This window comes from Canis lupus, chromosome 36, assembly GCF_003254725.2.
Source record: "Canis lupus dingo isolate Sandy chromosome 36, ASM325472v2, whole genome shotgun sequence".
NCBI lineage: Eukaryota > Metazoa > Chordata > Mammalia > Carnivora > Canidae > Canis > Canis lupus.
In genome coordinates, this window is record NC_064278.1 from 23,598,282 (window position 1) to 23,622,053 (window position 23,772).

Below are 23,772 nucleotides of genomic sequence, written 5' to 3' on the forward strand. Positions count from 1 at the left end.
CCCATCTATTCCAAAGTAAGACCACAAAATGATGTCTGCAAGGACGTGTATGTTCTAAAGGCATGGCATCTACTGTTCCAGCTACTCACTGGGTTACAGACTCTGTATAATCCCTGCCAAGACCATTTGATAACTAACTGCTTCTAATCTCACCAAGTTTCTACGTACCCTTTTTAAATTCCCTTTTTGAGGCACCCCAAGATCCCTCAGAGCATGCTATCTCCCTTGCTGCAGCAAATTAATAAACTTAACTTTGACTACTAATTAGGTATGTTATTGGTGATTATTTACTGGTGGTAAATTAATATACAAGACAAATGGCCGAGTTTCTTAATTCAATACCATGGGGGGACAAAAGATAAAGAAAGAAGGAAAGGAAAGGAAAGGAAAGGAAAGGAAAGGAAAGGAAAGGAAAGGAAAGGGAAGCAGGATAGCTATTATTGAACAAAAAAGACTTAACAGATTTAATGTGATGTAAAAGGGTTTAGATCCTGAACTGAACAATTTCCCTTCTCTAAAATGGGATGTATTTAAATAGTAAAAACCCATGTTACCAACTTAAATTCACTCAATTAATTAATAAACTCTACCCAACTTCTAAAATGGAGCTGAAGTTCTTATTTTGCATAAAGGATGAAAAAATGGAAGAGAACATTTTCTAATTTAGTTTGTGAACTTGATGACATTATTAATATATTTACATCATGGATTTTTTTTTTTTTTTTGAGGGGAAGAATAAGATAGAATGGGATATGGACTTTGGGAATTACTTAAACACTTATTACTATTTTCTATCCAAGAGAGCTTATCTCAGTATGCACCTGAAATAAGACTCATTTCAAAATCCTGTTACCTAAAAACTGTGCCCAAGTTGATAATGGAGATATTTTTAGCTCTAGTGCCAATAATATATAAACTTTAAAAAACATTTTCCAGAATGCCTGGGTGGTTCAGTCAGTAAAGTGTCTGATTCTTGGTTTCAGCTCAGGTTGTGATCTCATGGGTTGTGAGACTGAGCCCCATGCTCCATGCTCAGTGGACTTCTGCTTAAAGATTTTTCTCCCTCTGCCCCTCCACTCACTCTCTTGCACACATGTGCACATGCTCTAAGATAAATATGTATCTTAAAAAACTTTTTAAAAGTATTTTCCTCAAAAAATAAAAGTAAAGGTATATAAATATATATTCCGTTGATACAAAAGTCATTTTAAAATAATATAATGGTGAGTGTCCCAAAGCTGATGTGCAGTGGTGAATGTAGGCTAACCATCACTGTTCAAAACCAGCCAATGGGAGAACTGTCAACGTGCACAGTAGCTCTTCAACTAACGAATTTACCATTGACATTAATAGAGTCTATAGCATGGTACAATGATGTTCCTGAGATATCGAGAGACTAACCAATTAAGTACATATACTTCCTGTTTTAGAAGTCCGAAATGTTTAACTTAAATTATGGTAATAACAGCAACCATAAGCAATGATAAATTACCACCGCCACAAAGATATAACATTAAACATTTCATTTATATCTTCTTATTCAATCCTCATAATTACCTTGCTTTGTTTATTTTTTTAACCTTATTTTTCAATGGGAGAAAGGAGATTCATAGTGTTGAAGCAATGTGTCCATGTAAATTATAGCTAGTAAATGGCAGAGCTAAAATCCAAAAGGTTTATTTGATGCCAAAACCATGTGATATTGCCTCCCAATGAAAATGGTAACATTAATATATTGATATCAAATTGGTAAACTATAAAATGTAAACCGATATAGTCTCTACTATCCAGAAAATTTTCCTATCCTAAACTGATCCCTTCTTCCCAAGTTCCAGATAGCAAAGGTTTTGATATTAATATATTGACCTACTTCTTTTTAAACATGCAAAATAGTATTTTGAAGGTTCCCTTTATTTAATCAGCATCACTAGAATTCACTATGACCAGGTACAGTGTAAGCAAATAAGTTATTTGACTCTATTGTGCAAGATTCAATGTTTTCCTTGGCTATCCTTCTTGGTTCTGAAACCCAGCTTCTCTTCTCAATTTATTTACACATACACACACAGAGCAATTTTCTATGTATTTCATTTCAAATTACCTTACTTGTCTAAACTTAGTGAGTTTTCTTTCTGACCAGTGTTATCTTTCCCTTTCTACCCTTCAACCGTCATCAAAAATTATATTCTGGCAATCAAGCACAATCTCTTAGACTTCCATGTCCCAAAACGTAACTATGAAATTGACAATATTATAAAGTAGACTGCTACGCTACTACAGTTCTAACAAAAAATGCATAAAGTCCTATCATCATCCAGATTTATACAGAATATGCCCAGAGGGAAATTGTGAGAGTTCAACATGTGCAAGCTTGATACTTAGACTAATTGGAAATTCCTGCAATGAGAGCAATTTATCTAGAGTTTATAGCCCTCGCTGCTCTTCTTAGTATCACTGTGTGGATTTTATGATGAATTATTAAATTTCTCTCTCCTTGTCACAAGTAAGCAACTCAGCAAAACCACACCTGCTCCCCTGAAAAAGGAGAGTATTTTATAATAAGGCGATGTAGTTTAACAATTATTTTCCCATCAATTTCTGCAAGCATCAGAAAGCAAAATATTCAATAACATTTGTAGGATGCACTTTAGGCTGTTAACTAGAAACTATGAAATTATAAATTCTGCAATTATCTCAAAAATTCAGAAGATGCAAACATACTCTACTAACAGTTGAAATGCACTGCTTCTTCAATGACTGACTGGTTGAGCACTCCTACCACTGTCCCTTAGGCATTCTCAACCAATGCTAAAGGAACTTCCTATAACTTAGTATCATAAATTCAAAGGGAGTCAACAAAGTAGATTCCTTTTAGTTTGCTCCTCAGCATTCTACATAGTAACAGCACACTTGGCAAGCTTCAAACATTATAACAGAGTAAAAAAACAACACTACACAAACCTTAGTTGCTCAACATGGAAAATGGTAATATTAAACAGTATTCAAAAGAAAAATTAGTTTAAAGATGTTCTAAATACAAAATTGAATGGTGGAGGGGTGGTGGTGATGGCAGTGGTAATGGAATCCTCAAGAAAACTCCAAACAGGACCTAAGCCCCTGGCCCTTCCACCTGGTGATTTTCCTTCTCAGGGAACAGATATGAAAAACAGATTGGTCACATTTCTTAACTTATATATGTTACAACTATGACAAGATTGCTATGGCCTTTACAAATCTGTTTTGAAGGAAAAACCTTTTGAGAAAAGGGCTTTCTTACTGTCTTTTCTTACTAATTTTTAAAAATATGCATGAGTGAGAAATATGCCCTATGTCACATAGGGAAAATGGTGTTGTAATTTGGTACCAGCATAGTTTCACAATTACAAGAAAATAAAAGCACCCAAACACTATCACTTTGAGGGAAAGTCACCAGGTACAGGTAACAATCCCTGCCCTGCAATTGTGAAATCTGAAAAACTCTGAAAATACAAGATTTTTCTCTTTCGTTCGTTCTTTTAAATAGAAATACAGTAGACACATAATGTTATACTAGTTTCAGGTGTACAACATAGGGAGCCGAGAATTCTATACATTATGCTATGCTCAGCACAACTTAATGATTTTTCTTAAGCTCATGGGAAACTCATTTGGCATCAACCTGACTTAATGTGACTCTTCCATTTGATGCACTGCAGAAATACTAATATGTTTAATTAGAAAATGTTAACGGGAAATACATTGTATTTCTTTAAAATCTGAAAAATTGTGAATTCAAAACTGTTCTGGCTCCATCAATAACAAATAAAGAATTATACCTATACTCCCTGTGGTTTGCTTCCTAGTCAATGCATACATAAGGTGTGCTCTCTGATTTATAACCATTTGAATGACTGAAGATTCCCATATTTAAGTACAGGGATAGGACCTGGGTACTGTTTGGCTTTTTATAGGAATGAACAAAATATTTTTTTAAAAAAAATTTTAACTAGTCTCTGACTCTTTGTAGGGGAGACAATCCCAATTTGGGGACATCTTAAGACAGTGACTTAGATGACAAAATCTAAAAGTTCTTAACGTTTTAATGAACTCAGTGATACCAACAGCCATACTAAAAATTAATCATTATAAACTGAGGGGAGTTATTGTCCCTCATTCATTTCCTGTATCATGAAGTTGATCCATATTGTTCTGTACTTAAAGAAATTGAAATGTGATATGATCATTTCAGTATGCTACTTCATTAAAAAAAAAAAAAAATGTTTTGTTGGTATAGGAAGGACCTCTACAGTGTGCTCCTTTTCACCAGAATGTAGGCTCTGAAAGAGCAGGAATTTGTCAATTTGGTTTGTTTCAAAATTTCTATCCACTTTTTGATTCATAGTATTGATTTCCAATCTAGTTGGTTTTCAATAAAAATTCTAGATATTGAACTACTTTACTGACTCAAATATAAATTATGACATTTTATGGGGCAAATTCCCTTTATTCTGTCCCCTAAGTTCCATTCTCTTTCCCTACACAAATTTTTATTAATAGTTATTTTTGATAGATGAGTCTACACTTGATGCCTGCAATTCTTAACCTTCCATTAACTACTCTCTTACACTCCACAATTCAGTTCTCCACTCCACCACTCCATAGTACTTATTAAAGTTACACAATGACTTCCTTGTTGCTAAATCCAAGGACCACTTCCTTCTTTTACCTGACATTGGTCTAGCAATCAGTACTGCTAAATCCCTCTTCTTGAAGTTCTCGAAACTCAACTTAAAGGGACACCACATTCATCTGATTTTCCTGCTCTCCCTTCTCCTGTCCACCTAACATTTACTATCCTGTAGACTTTAATCTTTGCTTATTCATGTTGTCTGTTTTGTTCTTTGTCATTTTCCCAACAGAGACAACTCTCAATACGTATTTATAAAATGAACAAATGAATAGTCTTTATCTTTCCTTTCTCCATATTCTCTCTGGGACATCGTTTCCAACCTCACACTTCCAGCTAATATTTACAAGAATGACTCTTTCTTCTGCTTCTCTACAGAGTTCCAAATCTTTATGTCCAAATGCCTATAGGAAAAAACATTCATGTATATGCCCCAAAGGCCCTCAGAACTAGGGAAGTCCAACTGGTACTCATCATTTCCTCTTCTCCTCAAACCACCTCTTCCTCTAAGATATTACCTACAAAGCCAGCTGAGTGACAATTTCCTTTTCCTTCCTCTCAGTCACCAAATCCTATTAATTCTACCCTCAAGTTTATAAACAGGACACACAATCAAATCTACTGCTCCTCTTCCTTCTCTCTGCCACTGTATATAGAAAGCAGGGGGGAATAGCTGTCAGTTTCAAAAGTTTCCACAATGAGACACCTTAATTCCATTTAGGAGGAAGGCAAATTGTTTTCGACCTCTCTAATAAGATTTCTCACAAGGTCTTCTTTATGTCTAGTTTCTAAGAACTTTCCCAACTTATCTCTAAAATATTAATTACCTATGTATACTTCTAACTGGTCAAGTTCCATCATATTCCACCTATACAGGATAAAAGAGTCCTTTAAATATCTACAAAGCTGTCCACAGGGAAACCTAGTCCTTAAATTAAAAGCACACCCCACTACAATATATTCAATATTATCTCATGCTTTCCAAGTTATCTTCTAAGTTTTTAAAATGGAAATTGTCTCAATGGCTCAAGTATCAATAAACTGTTTCCACATGATTGTTGTTCAATAGCACTCCCTCTAATTACTGAATAAAAACAAATCCTAAGGGAGAACTCTGCTACTGGTACACCCTTGATCACTTGTGTATTTACATCCTCCTAAGCCCACCTCATCTTGTCCATATACCCTTTGGTTAACAATTCAACCCCATGGCAACAGGATTTTACTTTCCTCATTAACTCTAGCATCATCATTCATTGAACAAATATTATCATAATGGGTTTCCTTGGTCTAGTGATTACTTACATCCATTTTCCCCATCACAAGAAGAGATAAAATCTTAAATTTCAAATCTACACGATAACCCTCACCACATAAGAGTAAAGGAACAACAGCCTTGCAGTAAAGAAAGAGCTCTAGTGCTTATTACCCACTGAATGCTTCCTTTTTCATTGGTGTTAAAGTTTGAATTTGTGCAGAAGAGTCTTTTGTGAGGTCATAAAAATGTAGACACATTTTGTACAACACAAACAGGTAAATGGAACTAAAAAAATGAGGATGGAACCAAAACTGATACTTACATTAAGAAGTTGTAGAGAACTTATAGAAAAAAAATATATAAGGTTAAAAAAAAAAAAAAAAGAGCAGTATGGTCATGTTTTTGTTTTTTTTTTTCCAGTAACTAAGTAGGTCTGGAGCACACAGAAAGAAGTGGGTCTAGAAGCTGAATCCGGAAGAACAAGTAGGAAAGGGGGAAAGGTCACTTCCCATATGGAAAGGGGAAAAAGGTCATTCAGGCAATGAAATCAGCATGTGTAAAGACTTGAAATATAAAAGGGTTTAGGGGATTCTGAGCTGTTCGTGTAGCGTGCAGCATGTGTACAGAAGATTGAGCAGTACTGGAATGGAACAGGAGACTCATGAAGCTAATGCATGAAAGACCTAGTATGAGACACTGGGTTCTCGAGATTCTTGGTCACTAGTGTGTATCAAGAACACATAGGACAGTGCTTGCCACTTCATAGGTTCCAATTCTAAAATTAAATAAGGGGGGGGGAGTGTACAATTCTGATTATTCCTATTTCTTCCTACATAGAACTCCTTATAATGATATTTTGACAGTTGCTTTATCAAGGAATACCACAGTAGACTTATCTCACCTATCAACCCTAACTTCTGGGAACCCCCCAAGCTGCTTGTCATCAACTCTATCAAGACAGCACTACCATCAAGCGTCATCCTCTGTCTTCACCCCATGTTAACCTGGATAGCTGCCTGAATAGACTTCCCTATTGATACATATTTTTTTAAAAAGTTCCTTTAAAGGCATTGCAAGAGGAAATCTGACCCTGAAGGTGCAGTTACTTCAATTTATTAAACCGGGTCTAATTACTGAGTATACTTCATGCCTTCAAACATTCATACCACCCAAAAACTGTGTTCCTCTGCTGTGTAAATAAGTTTATGGGCTGAATACATTCTGCCAACACTAACAGCAGAGCTTTGAAAGTGGCCTTTCTGATCATTAGAGAGCTGTTTAGTAAACCACATTCTAAGTTCTAAAGAAAACTTGGAAGTGGCCTCCAGAGAAATGATGAAGTAGCCCCTAGATATACAGCACTATATTCCACTACAGGGGCACCTGTCACCAAATCTACAATACAACTGACAGAGCACCTGTCACCAAATCTACAATAAAACTGATAAATTGAGAGAAGGACTCAAAGGGTGATCTTTCACATGGAAAGGCTGAACTGTCTATCCGGATCCATTTGAGTTAGATCCGAAGTTAAGAAAAATATAGGAATCTTCACAGAGTTTCTTCCTCCCTTAGCTGCTGCTTTTTTTTTTTTTCCCCAAGATGAATTTTATTTTTTATCCTCCAAGTTTTTATTTAAATTCAAGTTGGTTAACATACAGTGTAGTACTGGTTTCAGGAACAGAATTTAGTGGTTCATCACTTAACAAACACCCAGTGCTCATCACAACTGCCTTCCTTCATACCCATCACCCATTTAGCCCATTCCCCACCCACCACCCCTCCAGCAACCTTCAGTTTTTTTTCTATAGCTAAGAGTCTCTTATGATTTGTCTGTTTTTATCTTACTTTTCCTTTCCTTCCCCTATGTTCATTTGTTTTGTTTTTTAAATTCCACACAAATGAAATCATATGGTATTTTCCCCCTGATTTTATTCACTTAGTATAATACCCTCTAGCTCTATCCTGTCATTGCAAATGGCAAGATTTCATTCTTTTTGATGGCTGAATAATATTCCATTGTATACGGATACCACATCTTTATTCATTCATCGCTCAATGAACACTTGGGCTCTTTGCATAATTTGGCTCCCATTAGCTTCTATAATCACAGGAGTCCTAATGTCTCCAGGCCAAGGCAGCCTTTACCATCTTTTTGGTATCTGTTCTCTGACTTACTAAGCTACAAATAGCAAAAGTTTGCATTAATCTATTGCTTCCTCTCCTGATCTACTATTTTTGAAGAAAAATGCTTTGAAAATTTGCACTTGTTGTAGGTAATGAATTACCTCTTCCAATGCCCCCTTGGGAAATGTATATGCTGAGATAAAATACTTAGGCTACAGATTTAGTAAGTCCAGAAGTTTGTGGAGACTGACATGCCTGAGGTCTGTTTTATCACATCCCATGCTAAAATGTTCAAATTTAAATGGTAGAGAAATGCAACAAAGAAGCCCACAGGGTCATCAGTGGGATCAGCTACATTACCGACAACCACCTCTTTCTTAAACCTGCTCTAGACCAGCCGTAACTTATACCAAGTTAGCGATACACCGGGTCGTACAAAACTCGGTCTAGATACATGTGGGTAATAAACAGAAAATAAAGTCTCAGCGGCGTTATAAATGAGTCCTCTCTTAGACGGTCTCAGGTACAAGTTACTGTAGATTACCTGGCAACGGACAAACACGGGGGGGGGGGGGGGGGGGCAGTTAACCAGATGCCGGCCAAATGAAGTGGGTGGGAGATGCTCCAGGAAAGTGGCACAGGAGCTTAAAAGTGCGAGGGCAACATTCCAAACCAAAGGACAAGAAAAGCACTGAGGCAAGAGACCTCATCAACTGTATCACAGCGGTAACAAGAGCTAACTAACCTTTCACGCCAGGCGCTGGGTGTGCACAAGGGTCTAATATGCGTGATTTTTCTTTATCCTTGAAACAACTCACTAAGTTAGATATCATCACCCACATTTTTCAGGTGAAGAAGCTGAGACTAGAGATGTCAGGTTACCTGCCCCAAGGGACAGACCTAGTCAGTGCTGAGCCGGGACGGGCACCTTTGGCTTACTAGTCCATCACCCAGCATCTCCTGCTCCTACGGATGCTGCTTGTCACAACGCCTCTGCGAACAAAGTCACACTTTTTTTTAATGTCGATTCTAAATTCGCTTTTCCACCGCTGGATGATAATCGAGGTCAACTCCCGAGTTTACTGGCGATCCTGAAACAAATGTACACGCGGTAAGGAGGCAGCAGGTTCACCGGGTTTTCTGAAGGCCAGATCTCGTTTTTCCATCCGCTATCGCTATAGTCTGCAGTTACCTAAAAACGTAAAGGGGCTCTTACTACGCGTCCCATCACTTCTCTCTGGCATCTGGCATATCCGTTCTCCATTTTCCCCCTTCTGTTCACCTAAAAAGTCGCTGCGAGCATCAAGTCAAAATAAGTGAAGGCGGTTGTTGCAGGCAGACTCAGCGAAACCAGCTACTGCACTGCCGACCGGTACAGGTGTATGGGGAGGATCCGGGGCTCGCACGCGAGGAGACCCGCGCTGGGGAGTAAGGACACCCACGCGCGGAAGGAGCCAAGAGGACCGCGAGCTCCCTGGATGAGGAATGAGCACCAGGGAACCTCTTCATTTACGGGGCAAATGAATGAAAAGAGCAGCAACTAATGGAAGTCTGAAGAAGCTATGCAACAGGGCTACGACGCTGCGAAGAGGCAGAAGAGAGGAACTTGCAGCTACAGGCGGGGAGTCCCGCTTCCACGGGGTCCGGGCCCTGCGACGGCGGCGCGGCCGGGACACGGTGCAGGGGGCCCCGGGCACCCACCCGGGAGCTAGGTCCGTCCACGCCCGGGATACGGTGCAGGGGGCCACGGGCACCTACCCGGGAGCTAGGTCCCTCTGGGCGGGGACACGGCGAGGTCCTCCCGGGCACCCCCCCGAGCTAGGTCCGTCCACGGCCGGGACACGGTGCAGACCTCCCGTGCACCCCTCCCCCCTCCCCCCCCCGGGAGCTAGGTCCGTCCGCGCGGGGACACGGCGGGGTCCTCCCCGTGCACCCCCCCCCCCCCAGGAGCTAGGTCCATCCACGCCCGGGACACGGCGAGGTCCTCCCGGGCACCCCCCCCCCCCCGGGTGCTAGGTCCGTCCATGCCCGGGACACGGTGCAGGGGGCCACGGGGACCTACCCGGGAGCTAGGTACGTCCGCGCGGGGACACGGCGCGGTCCCCCCGGGCACCCCCCCTCCCCCCCGGGAGCTAGGTCCGTCCAAGGCCGGGACACCGTGCAGACCTCCCGTGCACCCCTTCCCCCCCCCCGCCCCGGGAGCTAGGTCCGTCCGCGCGGGGACACGGCGCGGTCCTCCCCGTGCACCCCCCCCCCCCGAGCTAGGTCCGTCCACTGACGGGACACGGCGAGGTCCTCCCGTGCACTCCCCCCCCCAGGAGCTAGGTCCGTCCACGCCAGGGACACGGTGCAGGGGGCCACGGGCACCTACCCCGGAGCTAGGTGCCTCCGCGCGGGGACACGGCGCGGTCCTCCCGGGCACCCCCCCCCCCCCCCCCCCGCCGAGCTAGGTCCGTCCGCGCGGGGACACGGCGAGGACCTCCGGGCACCCCTCCCCCACCCCGGGAGCTAGGTCCGTCCGCGCGGGGACACGGCGAGGTCCCCCCGTGCACACCCCCCCCCCCAACCTAAGTCGGTCCGCGGGGACGCAGCCTCCCACCCGCGCAGACTCCGCCGCCGAGCAGCTCTCCCGCCGCGGCCTCGCGGGCCGGCGGGCTCCGGAAGGGGAGCCGCGCACCCCCGGCGCTGCCCGCGGCCGTCCCACGGCCCCCACACCTGCTCCCCGCTGCGGGGCCCACCCGGCCCGGCAGCCCGCCACCCCCACCCCGGCTCGCCGCCTGAGGCGAGTCCACGGAGTCCGGTAGTTACCTGGAGCGCCACCGCGCCGCCATTACACCGGATGTGCGTCACTTCCCCTTCCCGGCCCGGCAGTGCGAGGAAGGCGGTACGTGAAATGGATAAAAAAAAACTGACGCTAAATTCACTTTATAATGCTAGCCTGCTAATTTACTTTTTAAATACCCTCTCGTAATACCAGATTTAGAGCAGGTGGTCCGGACTCAATTTTTCTCTTTCCAAGACGGCGACAAAAGAGAAGTTGGTTTAAAACTACAAAGTCCGGCGTCCGCCGCCGGTGAGGACGGAAGTGACGTAACAATTGTAATTCAGGCTGAGAGAGAGTCGCAATGTACGGCGGGAATTGTAGTTCTTCTGCGTAGGCGGCGGAGAATCCTTGGCGGCTCGTCTGAAGCCTGGTAGTGATGAGGCTTGGGCAAAATTTACTCCAAAGCTCTTTCTCTGCAGTTGGCAAAAATAGGCCTTGGCAGTCACTTATCCGTGAAAAATTTTAAGAAGGGCAGACGCCTTTTCCAGATTTTTTTCAGTAGTTATATAAAGAACCTATATAAGCAAAAATGTCCTGAAGCCTTAAGTGCCTACTAAGTTCCAAGATTTCAAGCCTACGGGAATGGGAGGATATTGGACCACAAAATGAAGTAATGAGAAGCTAATTTTGTGGAGAAGAGGATGCATCTATTTGAGTTTAAGGTACCAGCTGGCAGGACATCCTCAGGATAAGGAGATTGGCCAACTTGGAAATAGCAGACTATGCAGAGATCAGAGGTAATCAGTGGAACAGTTTTTTTATTCTTTACTTAATAGTAACAAAACCCAGAAGTTCAACTACTTGCTACTGTTTTGGAAACTATCTTTTCATAAAGCAACTGTATCCGTCATGTTCCCCAACCTTCTCTATATAGCAGGCCTGGTTTCCCCAAACATTTTTTTCTATTAGAATTTTAGAGTAATCATGCTACTAACCCTTTCTTTGAGGCAGCAGAGTGTAGTGATTACAGATAAAAGACACTGGAGCAGATTTAGCTCTTGAATCTATCGAAATACCCCTGGATGATTTTTCTTGGGCAGGTTACTTAACACCGTGTGCCCATTGTCTGTTAAATTGGGGAAAATATTAGTACCCACCCCATAGGATACTTTTAAGAAGTTAATAGTTGTGGATTAAGTTGTGAATTTAAGAAGTGAATTAGTTGATACAACTTGATGTATGTGATATAATTCCTACCACATAGCAGTATTACCTATTTTTTTAAAGATTTTATTTATTTATTTATTTATTTGAGACACAGAGACAGAGGGAGAGGGAGAATCAGGCTCCCTGTGGGGAGCCCAATGTGGGACTCGATCCCAGGACCTGGGGGTCACGCCCTGATTCAAAGGTAGACGCTCAACTGCTCAGCCACCCAGGCGTCCCACAGTATTAGCTATTCTTTTTCGTATTTAAGATATTTGACCATAGTTAAAGGTACTTTTTAGTGTCTTTAAATATTTAAGCAAATAGATACAGGGCATAGGAGAGGAATCTGGTAAACATTTGTATCCATATCTGAAAAAAGAGCACACTACCACCTCTACAATTTTCGACAGAGGTAGGAATGTTAGAGTTGAAGCTAGAGCTGGAAAAGACTAGGTTTGTCGTTTTGGAATTTGCTTCTTCCAGGAAGCAGACTGTGAAATAGGGCTCAGAATTTAAAATGGTAAAAGGAAAAGGGAGGAAACTGGATGGGCCATGGTTAACTCCAGAGTGAAGATGAGGAGTCCCACGCTGGAATAAATTGGCTCGGCCTGGGCCTTGTAACACAGTCTTGCTCAGTCATTGGCTGGAGCCACATCAAGGAAAATACAACCTCTGTAACAAAACCGGGGATGTGTTTGGAAGTGTTAACAGTTGAAGGCTGTCCCCTAACCACACTCCTAACAGCTAGGCAAAGACTTCAACTTTTCTTGAAGAGGTATCTGAGCAGAATAGCTCTTCATTGTCACCGTCCACCCCTTGTACCGTTTAGATCCACTCCGTATATACATTCAGGGAATAGTTCCTCCAGGGTTCCATCGGCCTCTCTTCCTTAAGAGAAACTTAGAAAAGTTAGTGGAACACACTACAGTCCCCATCATTGCAGTTGATCTTGAGCTACAGCCAAGCCATTCTTCACTATTCATTCTAAATTCCCTTCACTCTCAGCTACCACTTCTGCTGGACTCAGGCGTTAAACTGGTGGTGTGAAAACCCTAGTTCCTGAGAAATTTGAGCCCCTAGTAATAATTGCCTTTTCATGAAGGTGTTGCTGCACTTGCCCATTTACAGTCACTATTTTGGGGAGGGTAGCACAAAGAGATGGCCCAAGTGGATCACACATGTTCTTACTTGTTCCTATTGTGCAGCATCAAGCCTACTTTCTCCTCCTGATGAGAGTTAGCTTCTCCTATCAAGAGGTTGACTCTTCTTCTTGATTACTTGTGCCTGAAATCAAGATCCAAAGTGCCCATGAAGCAGATGAAGCTTAGTTCAGTAGGAGTCTTGCTGTGTCCTCTAACAAGAATATAACACCTTTGGGAACTAGGACCTCTAGTTCCACAAAGCTTTGCAGGAATGGGAAACACTACAGCTCCCAGTGGGTCACTGGGAATGATGGTAAATGAATCCCTTAGTTGTGGACCCATGTATTGTTCCTAATGGGGAGTCTAAGCCATATCAAAGTCTACTGCATCTTGAGGAACAGCACTTCTTCCTTGAACTATCTCCTATTAGGTGCTTGAACTTTACCCTCAGCAGGCCATTCCAGTGTTCCATCAGGCCTCCAACTTCTGGGAAATGCGGCATGTGATATAACTAATGGAACCTGTGATCATAGGCCACCCTCCTACACTACCTTTACCGTGAAGCGATTACCTGACTGGATGCCATATTGTATTGTATTCCTGTATGTAAATCAGGCATTGTATAAGTTCCCAAATAGCGATGCTGGATAAGGATGGATGAGTATGAAGTACAAATACATGCCCAGTATAGGTAATCTATTCCCATGGGATGGAACTGCTGCCCCTTCCAGGATTAAAGGTCCCAATGGAGTCAATTTGCCACGGTATGGCTACGTGATCTCCTAAAGGAGTGATGACCTATGAGAGGCTCAACACTGCTCTCTTTTGCTGGCAGGTTGAACTTACAGATGAGGCCATTGGTAGGTCATCTCTGGTGAACGGGCTTCATGCTGATGGACCCTATGCAGAGATTCCATTTTTGCCTTGCTATTTCACTCAAGTGTCCATTGTGCCTTCACTGGAGTGGCCGCTAACGAAGACAGGCTAACATCAACTCGCTGAGTAATTTTGTTGATTTGGTTGATTAGTACTTCTTCTATAATCTATACCTCTTCTATAATGTATGCTTTCTTGTGGACATTGATGTGTGATCCAAAGATCCTCATACTCTTTATTCCCAACACTATGCATATCCACATACCTCTAACCCATTAAGACCTCCTTGTCTGCAATTTTTTTAAAAATCTCTTTTTTTTTTCAGGCCTCTGACCAGCCAGCCAAGCTCTTTGCCAATTCCTGTTACATCTGTATATACTCTGACATCAGGCCACTTTTCCTTCCCATATGAAGTGGATGGCCAGGTGGACTACCTGAAGCTCTACCCATTAGGGAGATTGTCCCTCTGCTGTCTTCAGGGATATTCCAGAGTGAGGCTGTACTGTAGCTGCTGTCCAGGTTCAGATTTCATCCACATACTTGACCAATTCATCCATATACTAAACTCAGCCACTTTTTTTCTTCATCTTGTTCAGGGCACCATCCCTACCCCATATGACCATCAGTGCAAACTGAGAGAGAGGTGTTGATGCAACTGAAGGGTGACATCAAGGTCTGGACTGTCTGTTCATTTGGATTATTCATGCCTTCTGGTCTTCTTTATGCTTCATCCCAAATCTAATGCTTCCACCTTAAAATGAATTATGATTGGGCCCTCCAGAATTTATGACATGATGGGTTCAACAGGGTAATTTCATTTGGTGTCACTTAGTGTCCCATGGTCAGACATTCCCTTTATTTTATTTTCTTGCAAAAGCATGCCAAGACAGAATTTTTGAAACATGTGCAACCTTGCTCCAGAACTCTGGGAGCCTGAAATGTGATTTTCCTACTAAGATTTCCATAAGCTCCATACTGAGTCTTTTTCTAAAACTGACAACTCTTTTTTTTTTTTTTTAAACTGACAACTCTTTAACAATAGAATATGCCAGATCCTACACCATACGTGTCAAGGCTGCTTGCACCACTGCTCAGAACTACTGCAGAGCTCTCTCTTTTGCCAGGTTGTAAAGCTGGCAGCTTTTTATGTCACCTGGCATGTTGGCCAGAAAAATATTCCTAGGTGTGGAGTATGTTGCTTACACGAAATCAGAGCAGACCCTTAGGCACGGTCCTTTCTTCTTTCTAGTAGAGGTTGCAAGAGGCAGCAACTTGTCTTTTACTTTAAAAGGGATGTTCTAGCACTCCTGAGAATACTGGGCATTTAAACCCTTAAATGAAGGGATAGATCACTGATTCTTCATAAGGGTAATTTCTTCCTTTCTGAAGCAGGCTAGCCACCTCTTGCTCAGCCGTTTAATCAGCGTGATGTCTTTGATATAATGGATCAGTAGGATACCTACAGGATAGCCAGGTGATCTGCATCTCTTTGGACTATATCATAAGAGAGAAAGGAGAGTTAACATAGCCCTGGGGCTAAAGTGTCAATGCATATTGTTGCCTATTTATTTCATTGTATATGAATATTTCTTATTGTGTTTTTTGTTTGGGATAGAAAAGAATCCATTCTCCAAATCAGTGACCATGTACCTGCTTTATTATCCTGCTTTAACAATGATATTTTGTTTGGCATGACAGCTGTAATTGGGGCTGCTACTTTGTTGAACTTCCATTAATCTACAACCATTCTGCTAATTTGTCTGGATTCTACGTGGGCCAGAGTGTCAAAGTAAATCAAGGTCTGATGAGAACTACTGTTCCTGCAGCCTTTATATATTTGAGGGGTATTGTTAGTCTCCACCATTTTTCTGGCATTGTTTTATTGTTTTAGGTACAGACTCTTGGCCGGGAGAGGCAGTTTCAAAGACGTCTACTTCTCCTTCCCCACTGTGATAGCTCTTACTCCACAGGCCAAGACAATATGTGGAAATGACTCCCAGCTGTGAAGTGTATACATTCCAGTTATACACTTGGGATTGCACAAATGGCTACAGAATTGAACTGTAAACCCAGTAGACCCATTGTGAGCCAGACTTTGGCCATAACTCCATTTATTACCTGCCCTTTACATGATTTCATTCCAGTAGTAGAGCCATGATATTGCTTCAGTTCTTCAGGTATTAATGTTGACTCTGACCAAGTGTCTAATAGTCTCCAAAATATATAAGTTTTCTGTTTGCCCCAGGATAGAGTAATTCAAATAAATGCAAGTGGATCCCTTTGGAGAAGGTCCGGGTACATTATGATATGTACTTGAGATGTCAAGGTTTCAGGTCTCACATTTAGATCCTTAATCCATTTTGAGTTTACTTTTGTGGATGGTGTAACAAAGTGGTCCAATTTCATTCCTTTGCATGTATTTGTTTTCCCAGTACCATTTGTTGAAGAGACTTTTTCCCATTGCATGTTCTTGTCTTCTTTGTCGAAGACTAATTGACCATATGATTGTGAGTTTATTTCTGGGATCTTTATTCTCTTCTATTGCTGTGTGTGTCTATTTTGGTAACAGTACCATACTGTTTTGATTACTACAGTTTTGTAGAACATCTTGAAATTTAGAATTGTGTTAACCTTTGATTTTGTGCTTCTCTTTCAAGATTGCTTTGGCTATTTAGGATCTTTTGTAGATCCATACAAATCTTAGGGTTATTTATTCCAGTTCTGTGAAATATGTTGTTGGTATTTTGGTAGAGATTGCATTGTTGGGTAGTATGAACATTTTAACAATATTTCTTCCAATCCATGAGCATAGAATATCTTTCCATTTGTGTTGTTTTTCATTTCTTTCTTCAGTGTCTTATAGTTTTCAGAGTGTAGGCCTTTCACTTCCTTGGTTCAGTTTATTCTAGGTATTTTAATTTTTGGTATAATTGTAAATGGGATTATTCTTTAAATTTCTATTTTTTTGCTACTTCATTTTTGGTATATAGAAATGCAGTGGATTTCTGTACATTGATTTCGAGTCCTGCAACTTCACTGAACTTATTTATTAGTTTTAGGAGGTTTTTGGTAGAGATTTTAGGGTTTTCCATATATAGTATCATATCATCTGCAAATACTGAGAATTTAATTTCTTCCTTACCAGTTTGGATGCCTTTTATTTCTTTCTGTTGTCTGTATGCTGTGGCTAGGACTTCCATACTATGGTGAATAAAAGTGAGGAGAGTAGACATCCTTGTCTTTTTCCTCATCTTAGGGGAAAAGCTTTCAGTTTTTCACCATTGAGGATGATGTTAGCCTTGGGTTTTTCATATATAGCATGACAATCTTTTCTATAGTCATCTCTTAACCTATAAAGAGGAACCAGCACTGACATCCTCATGATGCTAGTGCCCCTATAACTAGCACATTTCTGTCAGCCTTGTGGAATGATATGTTCTCCAAACCCTCCTGTGGAGAATATTTCCTGATAGGTTTTTGGCCTCCTTTATTCACTCTAGTATATCCACTTTCCTGGACTTTTTATTTCCTTTCTTGAGGGTTAGCTATGGCAATTCAGGTATTTCATCTTACTCAGCATGAGTCATTGCTTTTGTCAGTGGTTTGGGAGTCACCCTACCTGTGAATTTCTTCTCTTCCCTTGGATCTTTTCCAGAGCATTCAATCCTGTATTCTAAGAGAGTACCCTGAAATTAATAAACTCTTCCTATCTAGTATTACGCTTAACAGTTGCACAACTATATTGTGCCCCACATACCACCTGGGATGGGATGACCTTTGCCAGTCAGCAGTTAGGGTACAGTCTCAAAATCCCAACTTAACACTTGCTTCTTTTGGTCACTCCTGGTACCACTGTGTCAGTTGGGTCTTCTGAGACATGGACACTAAGATGAAGACAGGCATATAAAAGGCTTATTTGGGAGTAACACCTGAGAAAGGGGGGGAAAAACCCCGCAGGAAAAAGATTGAGCAGGAACAGTAAACAGTACCATGATGCATAACTGATGAGGTCCCTGAAAGCTCAAAAGAGAAGTCCAGAGTGAAGATTGCCTATCAAAAGAGTCTTGCATTGGGTGAAAGTCAAGGCCCTTGTGACATATCTTGCTTGGTCTCTGGCTTGGGCCACCACAAGAGGACCATGACCTGAGTTCAAAAGCAGGGGCCAACCTGAAGGAGTTAATAGCTGGAGGCCCCAAGTCCCTCTTGATGAGGTATGTAAATGTCTGAATGCTGCGTTTCTTTTTTTTTTTTTTTTTTTTCAGATTTTTATTTATTCATGAGAGAGAGAGAGAGAGAGGCACAGAGGGAGAAGCAGGCTCCATGCAGGGAGCCTGATGTGGGACCCATCACGCCCTGGGCGGAAGGCAGGTGCTAAACTGCTGAGCCACCCAGGAATCCCCTGAATGCTACATTTCTATGTCTTACACAACAGGTAATAGCAATGGATAGATGCTAGAAATTAAGTGGTTTGATATGTTTTGTGTTACTATTGTAATAATTGCATGGGCAGAATTGTCAGACCAGAAGAGATCTCAGCCTTCCCTAGGATAAGTTTATTTATTTATTTATTTATTTGGATAAGTTTATATAAAAATCTCACAGATTATAGATTTTAAGGGAAGACCTTAGGAATTTGTCACTGCCCTTACCATTCATAATAGTTTCTTAGTTCGTGGAAAACATTGATTAAACCCTTCCGAAATAAATAATAGAAAATCTTATTGTCCTACATTCTGATTTTATTGATACTGTAATCAATTGTCCACAGCAATTCAATTTCATCATTAAGGAGGTTTCCTCTTCCCTTTGAAGCTTGCCGGAGGTTCTAGTTTAGGCAACAAGCTAGTGGTTGGGTTTTCAAGAAAAAACAGCCTCTGGACCTTATGGAAAAAGACCGCACTAGGTACTCTGAACTATAGATATTTCAGAGAACAGAGACTTGGGTACAATCTTCCAAGGTAACATTGCTTAGGAAACAGTCTGTGTCTGTAGACCAAGTCAGAATTTGCACGAATCTTTGCTTTCCAAAAGCAGACACACTTTATCAAAGCTAATTGCTTGATCTAAAGCAGAGTAAAATAAGTATTTTTTAAAAGATTTTATTTATTTGAGAGAGAGAGCATGCACAAGCAGGGAGAGGTGTAGGGGGAGGGGAGAGGCAGACTCCTTGCTGAGCAGGGAGCCCAACTGGCTTGATCTCAGGACTCGGAGATCGTGACCCAAGCCGAAGGTAGACACTTAACCGACTAAGCCACCCAGACACCCCTAAAGTAAATATTAATTACAGTGGACTTAATAAATTGATGAGGGAAATTTTAAGGTGGTAATTTATTCAGAATATTTTTGGTATTATTTGAATGTTGTATTTCTCATAGACATAGAGTCCTTTTTATTTTTTTATTTTTTTAAAGATTTTATTTATTCATGATAGACATAGAGAGAGAGGCAGAGACACAGGCAGAGGGAGAAGCAGGCTCCATGCAGGGAGCCCGACGTGGGACTCGGTCCCGGGACTCCAGGATCGTGCCCTGGGCCAAAGGCAGGTGCCAAACCGCTGAGCCACCCAGGGATCCCAGAGTCCTTTTTTTTTTTTTTTTTTAAAAAAAAGCTATTTCATTTCTTCAATAGACTTTGCCTTTGGTATCTGATTCTCACTGACTTCTAAGAATGAAGAAATGAATATTTTTACGGAGTCTCTTTACTCACAGTAATGTAGTTTTTTTTATATAAGATCGACAAGAATATTCCCTTCTTTGCACCAGGGTATAATTGGACAAATCAATTCTTCAACAAGGTCATATTTCAAGTGTCACACTTTAGAATAATTCTCCTTTAATCATGTATCAAGGGCAGCCCTGGTGGCTCAGTAGTTTAGTGCCGCCTTCGGCCTAGGGTGTGGTCCTGGAGACCCAGGATCGAGTCCCACGTCGGATTCCCTGCATGGAGCCTGTTTCTCCCTCTGTCTGTGTCTCTGCCTATCTCTCTCTCTGTGTCTCTCATGAATAAATAAATAAAATCTTTTAAAAAAATCATGTATCAACAAGGGTTGACTATATATGGAGACTAGCTCATGAATGACACTAGCTGTTGACTTTAGCTGTGGAGGCCAGGCAGCTGAGTAATGACCATTGCCTTGGAGACCAGAGGACCTGGAAACACTGCACTGATTTAAGGATCCTGGCTAATTCCTTTTTGTATAAAGCCCAGATGCCATCTTGGAGAAGAGGTGATGGAGAGATGGATCTCGTGCACTAAGAGTGTAGCCCAGATAGCTGAGCATTACTTAGATATGTCATTTTTTAGAGAGAGAGCACCACAAAGGGGTGGTTTGGAAATATTTAAGTATGGCTAAGGTTGCCAGCATGCCAGAAAAGCTGCTACTGGCATTTTGTAGAAGGAGGTGATGAGAGGGAGATGGTGCTAACTGCTTGCCAAGCTCCAAGAACTGTCCTACCTAGCATGCCACTTGACTTGTCATGAGAGATATTAAAGGGGTTGTTTAAATCATGCTCTTCATTTGGGTTTAGAGGAATGGCTTAACAGCTTGGGTGTTTTTGTTTTTGCTTTGTTTTGTCTTTTTCTTTCCACACAACCTAGTGGGTTGGACTCTTGAGGAAGATAAGACTCATTTAAACCAAATGAAGAATTACCTTTGCTTCCCTTATCTGATTTGTAGTATGACCAGTCCTGTTACAGCTATACTTAAAAGCAGAGTTAATCCAAATACAAAGGAATTATAACCCGATTTTTGAAGTTAGGAATATAGGTTACTGGAAGGAACAGAAGATGTTCTTAGGTTGATTTCCTTTAAGATCTGTTTTTGTCCAGGGTGCCTAAATCACAGATGATCATGTTAGCCGCAAGGAAAAGCTAAAGCTTTGACCCACTGTTTTGTGACTCAATTCATATCCTATTTTGAATGTTTTAACAAGCCACCAGTGCTTATGTAACCCACATGTAATAAGTTAAAAGTGCTCTTGGAACTATTTCTGACAGTGTCTTTGAAAACACTTTAGTTGGTGTGGCCAGCAGCTTTCAACTGCCCTGAGGGATGTTTTGATATGGGAAGCGGGTGGCAACAAAAACACAAAACCCACTAAAGAGGGTTCTCTTGCACCACCAACCCCCCCAAGCCCACCCTCCACCTGTGTTTATCTTTCTGTTGATGTTTCCAGAAAGCTCTTCTTTTCAGACAAGCATTAAAATTTCCAGGAGGCAAACAGTGCCTTTTGCTGTACATGAAAATAGAAGCAGGAGAAAGCAGTTTACAGGACAAAGTGGAAATGAGCAAGAAAATAGGGTATAAGAGTAAAGAAGAACAAAAAAAGAACAGAAAAACACTGAAAAAAGAGAAAGTAGGGAATTGGAGAGAAATAAATGAAATAGTAACAAGAATGGATACAAGAATCCAACAGGTATTACCAGTGACTTTGTAGTGCAAGCAAAGGACAGGAATCCAGAAAAGTAGTTGATTATGGTGTGTGCTATGTGTTGGAATCTTGGTACTACTTGGGCCTTTGGGAAACAGGAGGGAACATACTAGGACTGGCTGTAAATGGTGGCCTCTGTGATAGAAGCTGAGAGAACCAATCCCAATTCCTAGGAGAAGAGCATGCTGGCTAAAATATGATGTCTAGAGCCAGATCACCCGAGTTTAAATTGACCAGCTGTATTAGTTATTTATTGTCACATAATAAATTACTTTGGGGCTTCATGCATAAAACAACATTTATTATCTCACATTTTCTGCAAGACAGGATTCAGGTATAGCTTAGCCAGGTCCTCTGGTTCAGGGTCTCTCACAAGGCCACAGTCAAGGTGTTAGCCAGGGCTTCCATCATCTCAAGGCCCAACCTGGGGAGAGGATCCCTTCCAGGCTCCTCATGTGGTTGTTGGCAGGCCTCAACTTCCCAATGACTATTGACTGGAATCCTCAGTTCCCTGCCACTGATGTGGTTCTCTCCCTAGGGAGATCTCAATATGGTGGCCAGCTTTCGTTAGAGCAAATAAGTGAAAAAGGGTAAGAGAAGGCATAGCTTACTCTCAAAAGTGACATCTCATTATCTTGACCATCTTCCTTTGGTTAAAATCAAGTCACTAGGATCATCCCATCCTCAGGAGGAGGGGTTGACCCAAGGGTGTGAATTCCAGAGGTCATTTTAGAGGGATTATTATTATTATTATTATTATTATTATTATTCCAGCGAGGTAGCCCAAACTACCAAGTCTCAGTGTCCTTTACTCTAAAGGAATGAAGAGAAATAATAACATTTGTAACATTAAACATGATAAACAACATTAGAGTTATTTAAGGATGAACTATTATGATATATGTAAAATGCTGAACATGGTGCCTTATACAGAATAATAATTTTGAAATATTGACCATTTTACTCCTTTCTTTTTCCTTTCTCCCATGCAAGCAGATGGCTTTCTCATTTCAGAGGAGTAAGATATGACAAAATGGCCTGCTGGTCTTCCTGGTTTGGTTTCCAAAAGCCTAGATACTTAGAGAATTAGAAAGTTTGGGATGGAGAATAAAGATATGGGAAAAACTGTAGGGAAAGAATGGGTCACAGTAAGGAAGAGTGGAGTGAGGGGCAGAGCTTTCTCCTGCTTAAATCATGTATGGCATATTAAAATAGTTTTTTTTTTCCTAATTATTTTGAGTAAGCAATTTGGTAAAAATTATAGGCATTTGAATAGACCATTCAATGAGGGAAAATGGCCAGACTCTAATAATGAAAAGGGAAGGTCTCTACTGCCTCATTCAGTCCTTCCGTGTGGGTTTGATAATCCTTGGATTAAGGAGAATAAAAGTACTCTGAAAAAGCAATAATGGGGATTTCACTGTCTGAAGTTGAGGTTTATATTGAGTTAAAATTTAATATCACTTGGTAGTGTTTTTAAGATCATATATCTGTAGTTAGCACGTTAACACTGTTTTAGAATATTACAGATTTTCTATCATACATTTAGAGCTGTGCTAGGAAAAAATGCTAATTTTTTTGGACAGCCTAAAAGTCAATGTTTAATATATTGGGACATTTAGGTGTAAAAGGAAATAAAGGACATTTCTCACACTTGTGTGTTTGATTAGTAACTAGGGATTATTATTAAGCACAGATCACAGCACAGTGAAGTATGTGAAGTTTATGAACTCGTCCTTTCCTTTCAAATTTTCTGTCACATTGAGTTATTTTTGTAAAAGATGATCTTTTTCCCCACCTAGTTGAGAGCCTGTGAAAGGCCTGATTTGCCATACTGAATTGTATTATCAGATTTCCCACTTGATTTCTAAAAATCCACAGGGAGTAGGTCTTTGTTTCACAAACCTGTCCTAAACAGAATATCACTGCGGTGAAGGTGACTGGCCCTAAGACGACACTGACTGCTGGGATTTGTACCTTGTCTCTACCTTTGGACCTGACTTTCTAGCTGTTTGATCCCGATCAAGTTACTTAGTATCTTTGTACCTCAGTTTTCCTGTCTGTAAAGCAGGAATAATAATAATATTACTTACACAGTTGTTCCGAGAATGGAAGGAGATAATCAATGGAAATACTCAGAACCTAGTAGTTCAAACATGTCTGGCTCAAAAAACATGAACATGTGATTATTACTATCTGGAAAAGTGTTGCTCACTTTTCCCCACAAAAATCACTGCTTCAGGCTTTCCTTCTCATCCCCATCTTGTACTTCATTTAGTTTCCTTGCCGTAGTAGTTATG

At 41.2% G+C, this 23,772-nt stretch overlaps 2 protein-coding genes across 9 annotated transcripts in view; one reads left to right on the forward strand and one right to left on the reverse strand.

Moving 5' to 3' along the window:
* The window catches only part of CWC22 (CWC22 spliceosome associated protein homolog), a 59,311-nt gene extending 48,263 nt beyond the window's left edge, over positions 1-11,048 (reverse strand). Inside the window, exons 1-2 of one of the 8 annotated variants that reach the window (XM_049106369.1) lie at positions 10,860-10,992; positions 8,952-9,142 (exon numbers count right to left, since the gene is read on the reverse strand). The gene's annotated coding sequence lies outside the window, so the exon portion shown is untranslated. Of the gene's footprint in view, positions 1-8,796; positions 9,863-10,859; positions 10,999-11,025 lie in introns of those variants that run through there. The other 7 variants (XM_035696399.2, XM_049106370.1, XM_035696406.2 and 4 more) reach the window with 7 other exon arrangements.
* LOC125754448 (collagen alpha-1(I) chain-like) overlaps positions 9,576-23,772 on the forward strand; it is a 340,999-nt gene continuing 326,802 nt past the window's right edge. Inside the window, exons 1-2 of the mRNA XM_049106309.1 lie at positions 9,576-9,908; positions 10,624-10,935. Coding sequence (XP_048962266.1) covers positions 9,576-9,908; positions 10,624-10,935 — 645 coding nt within the window. The remainder of the gene's footprint in view (positions 9,909-10,623; positions 10,936-23,772) is intronic.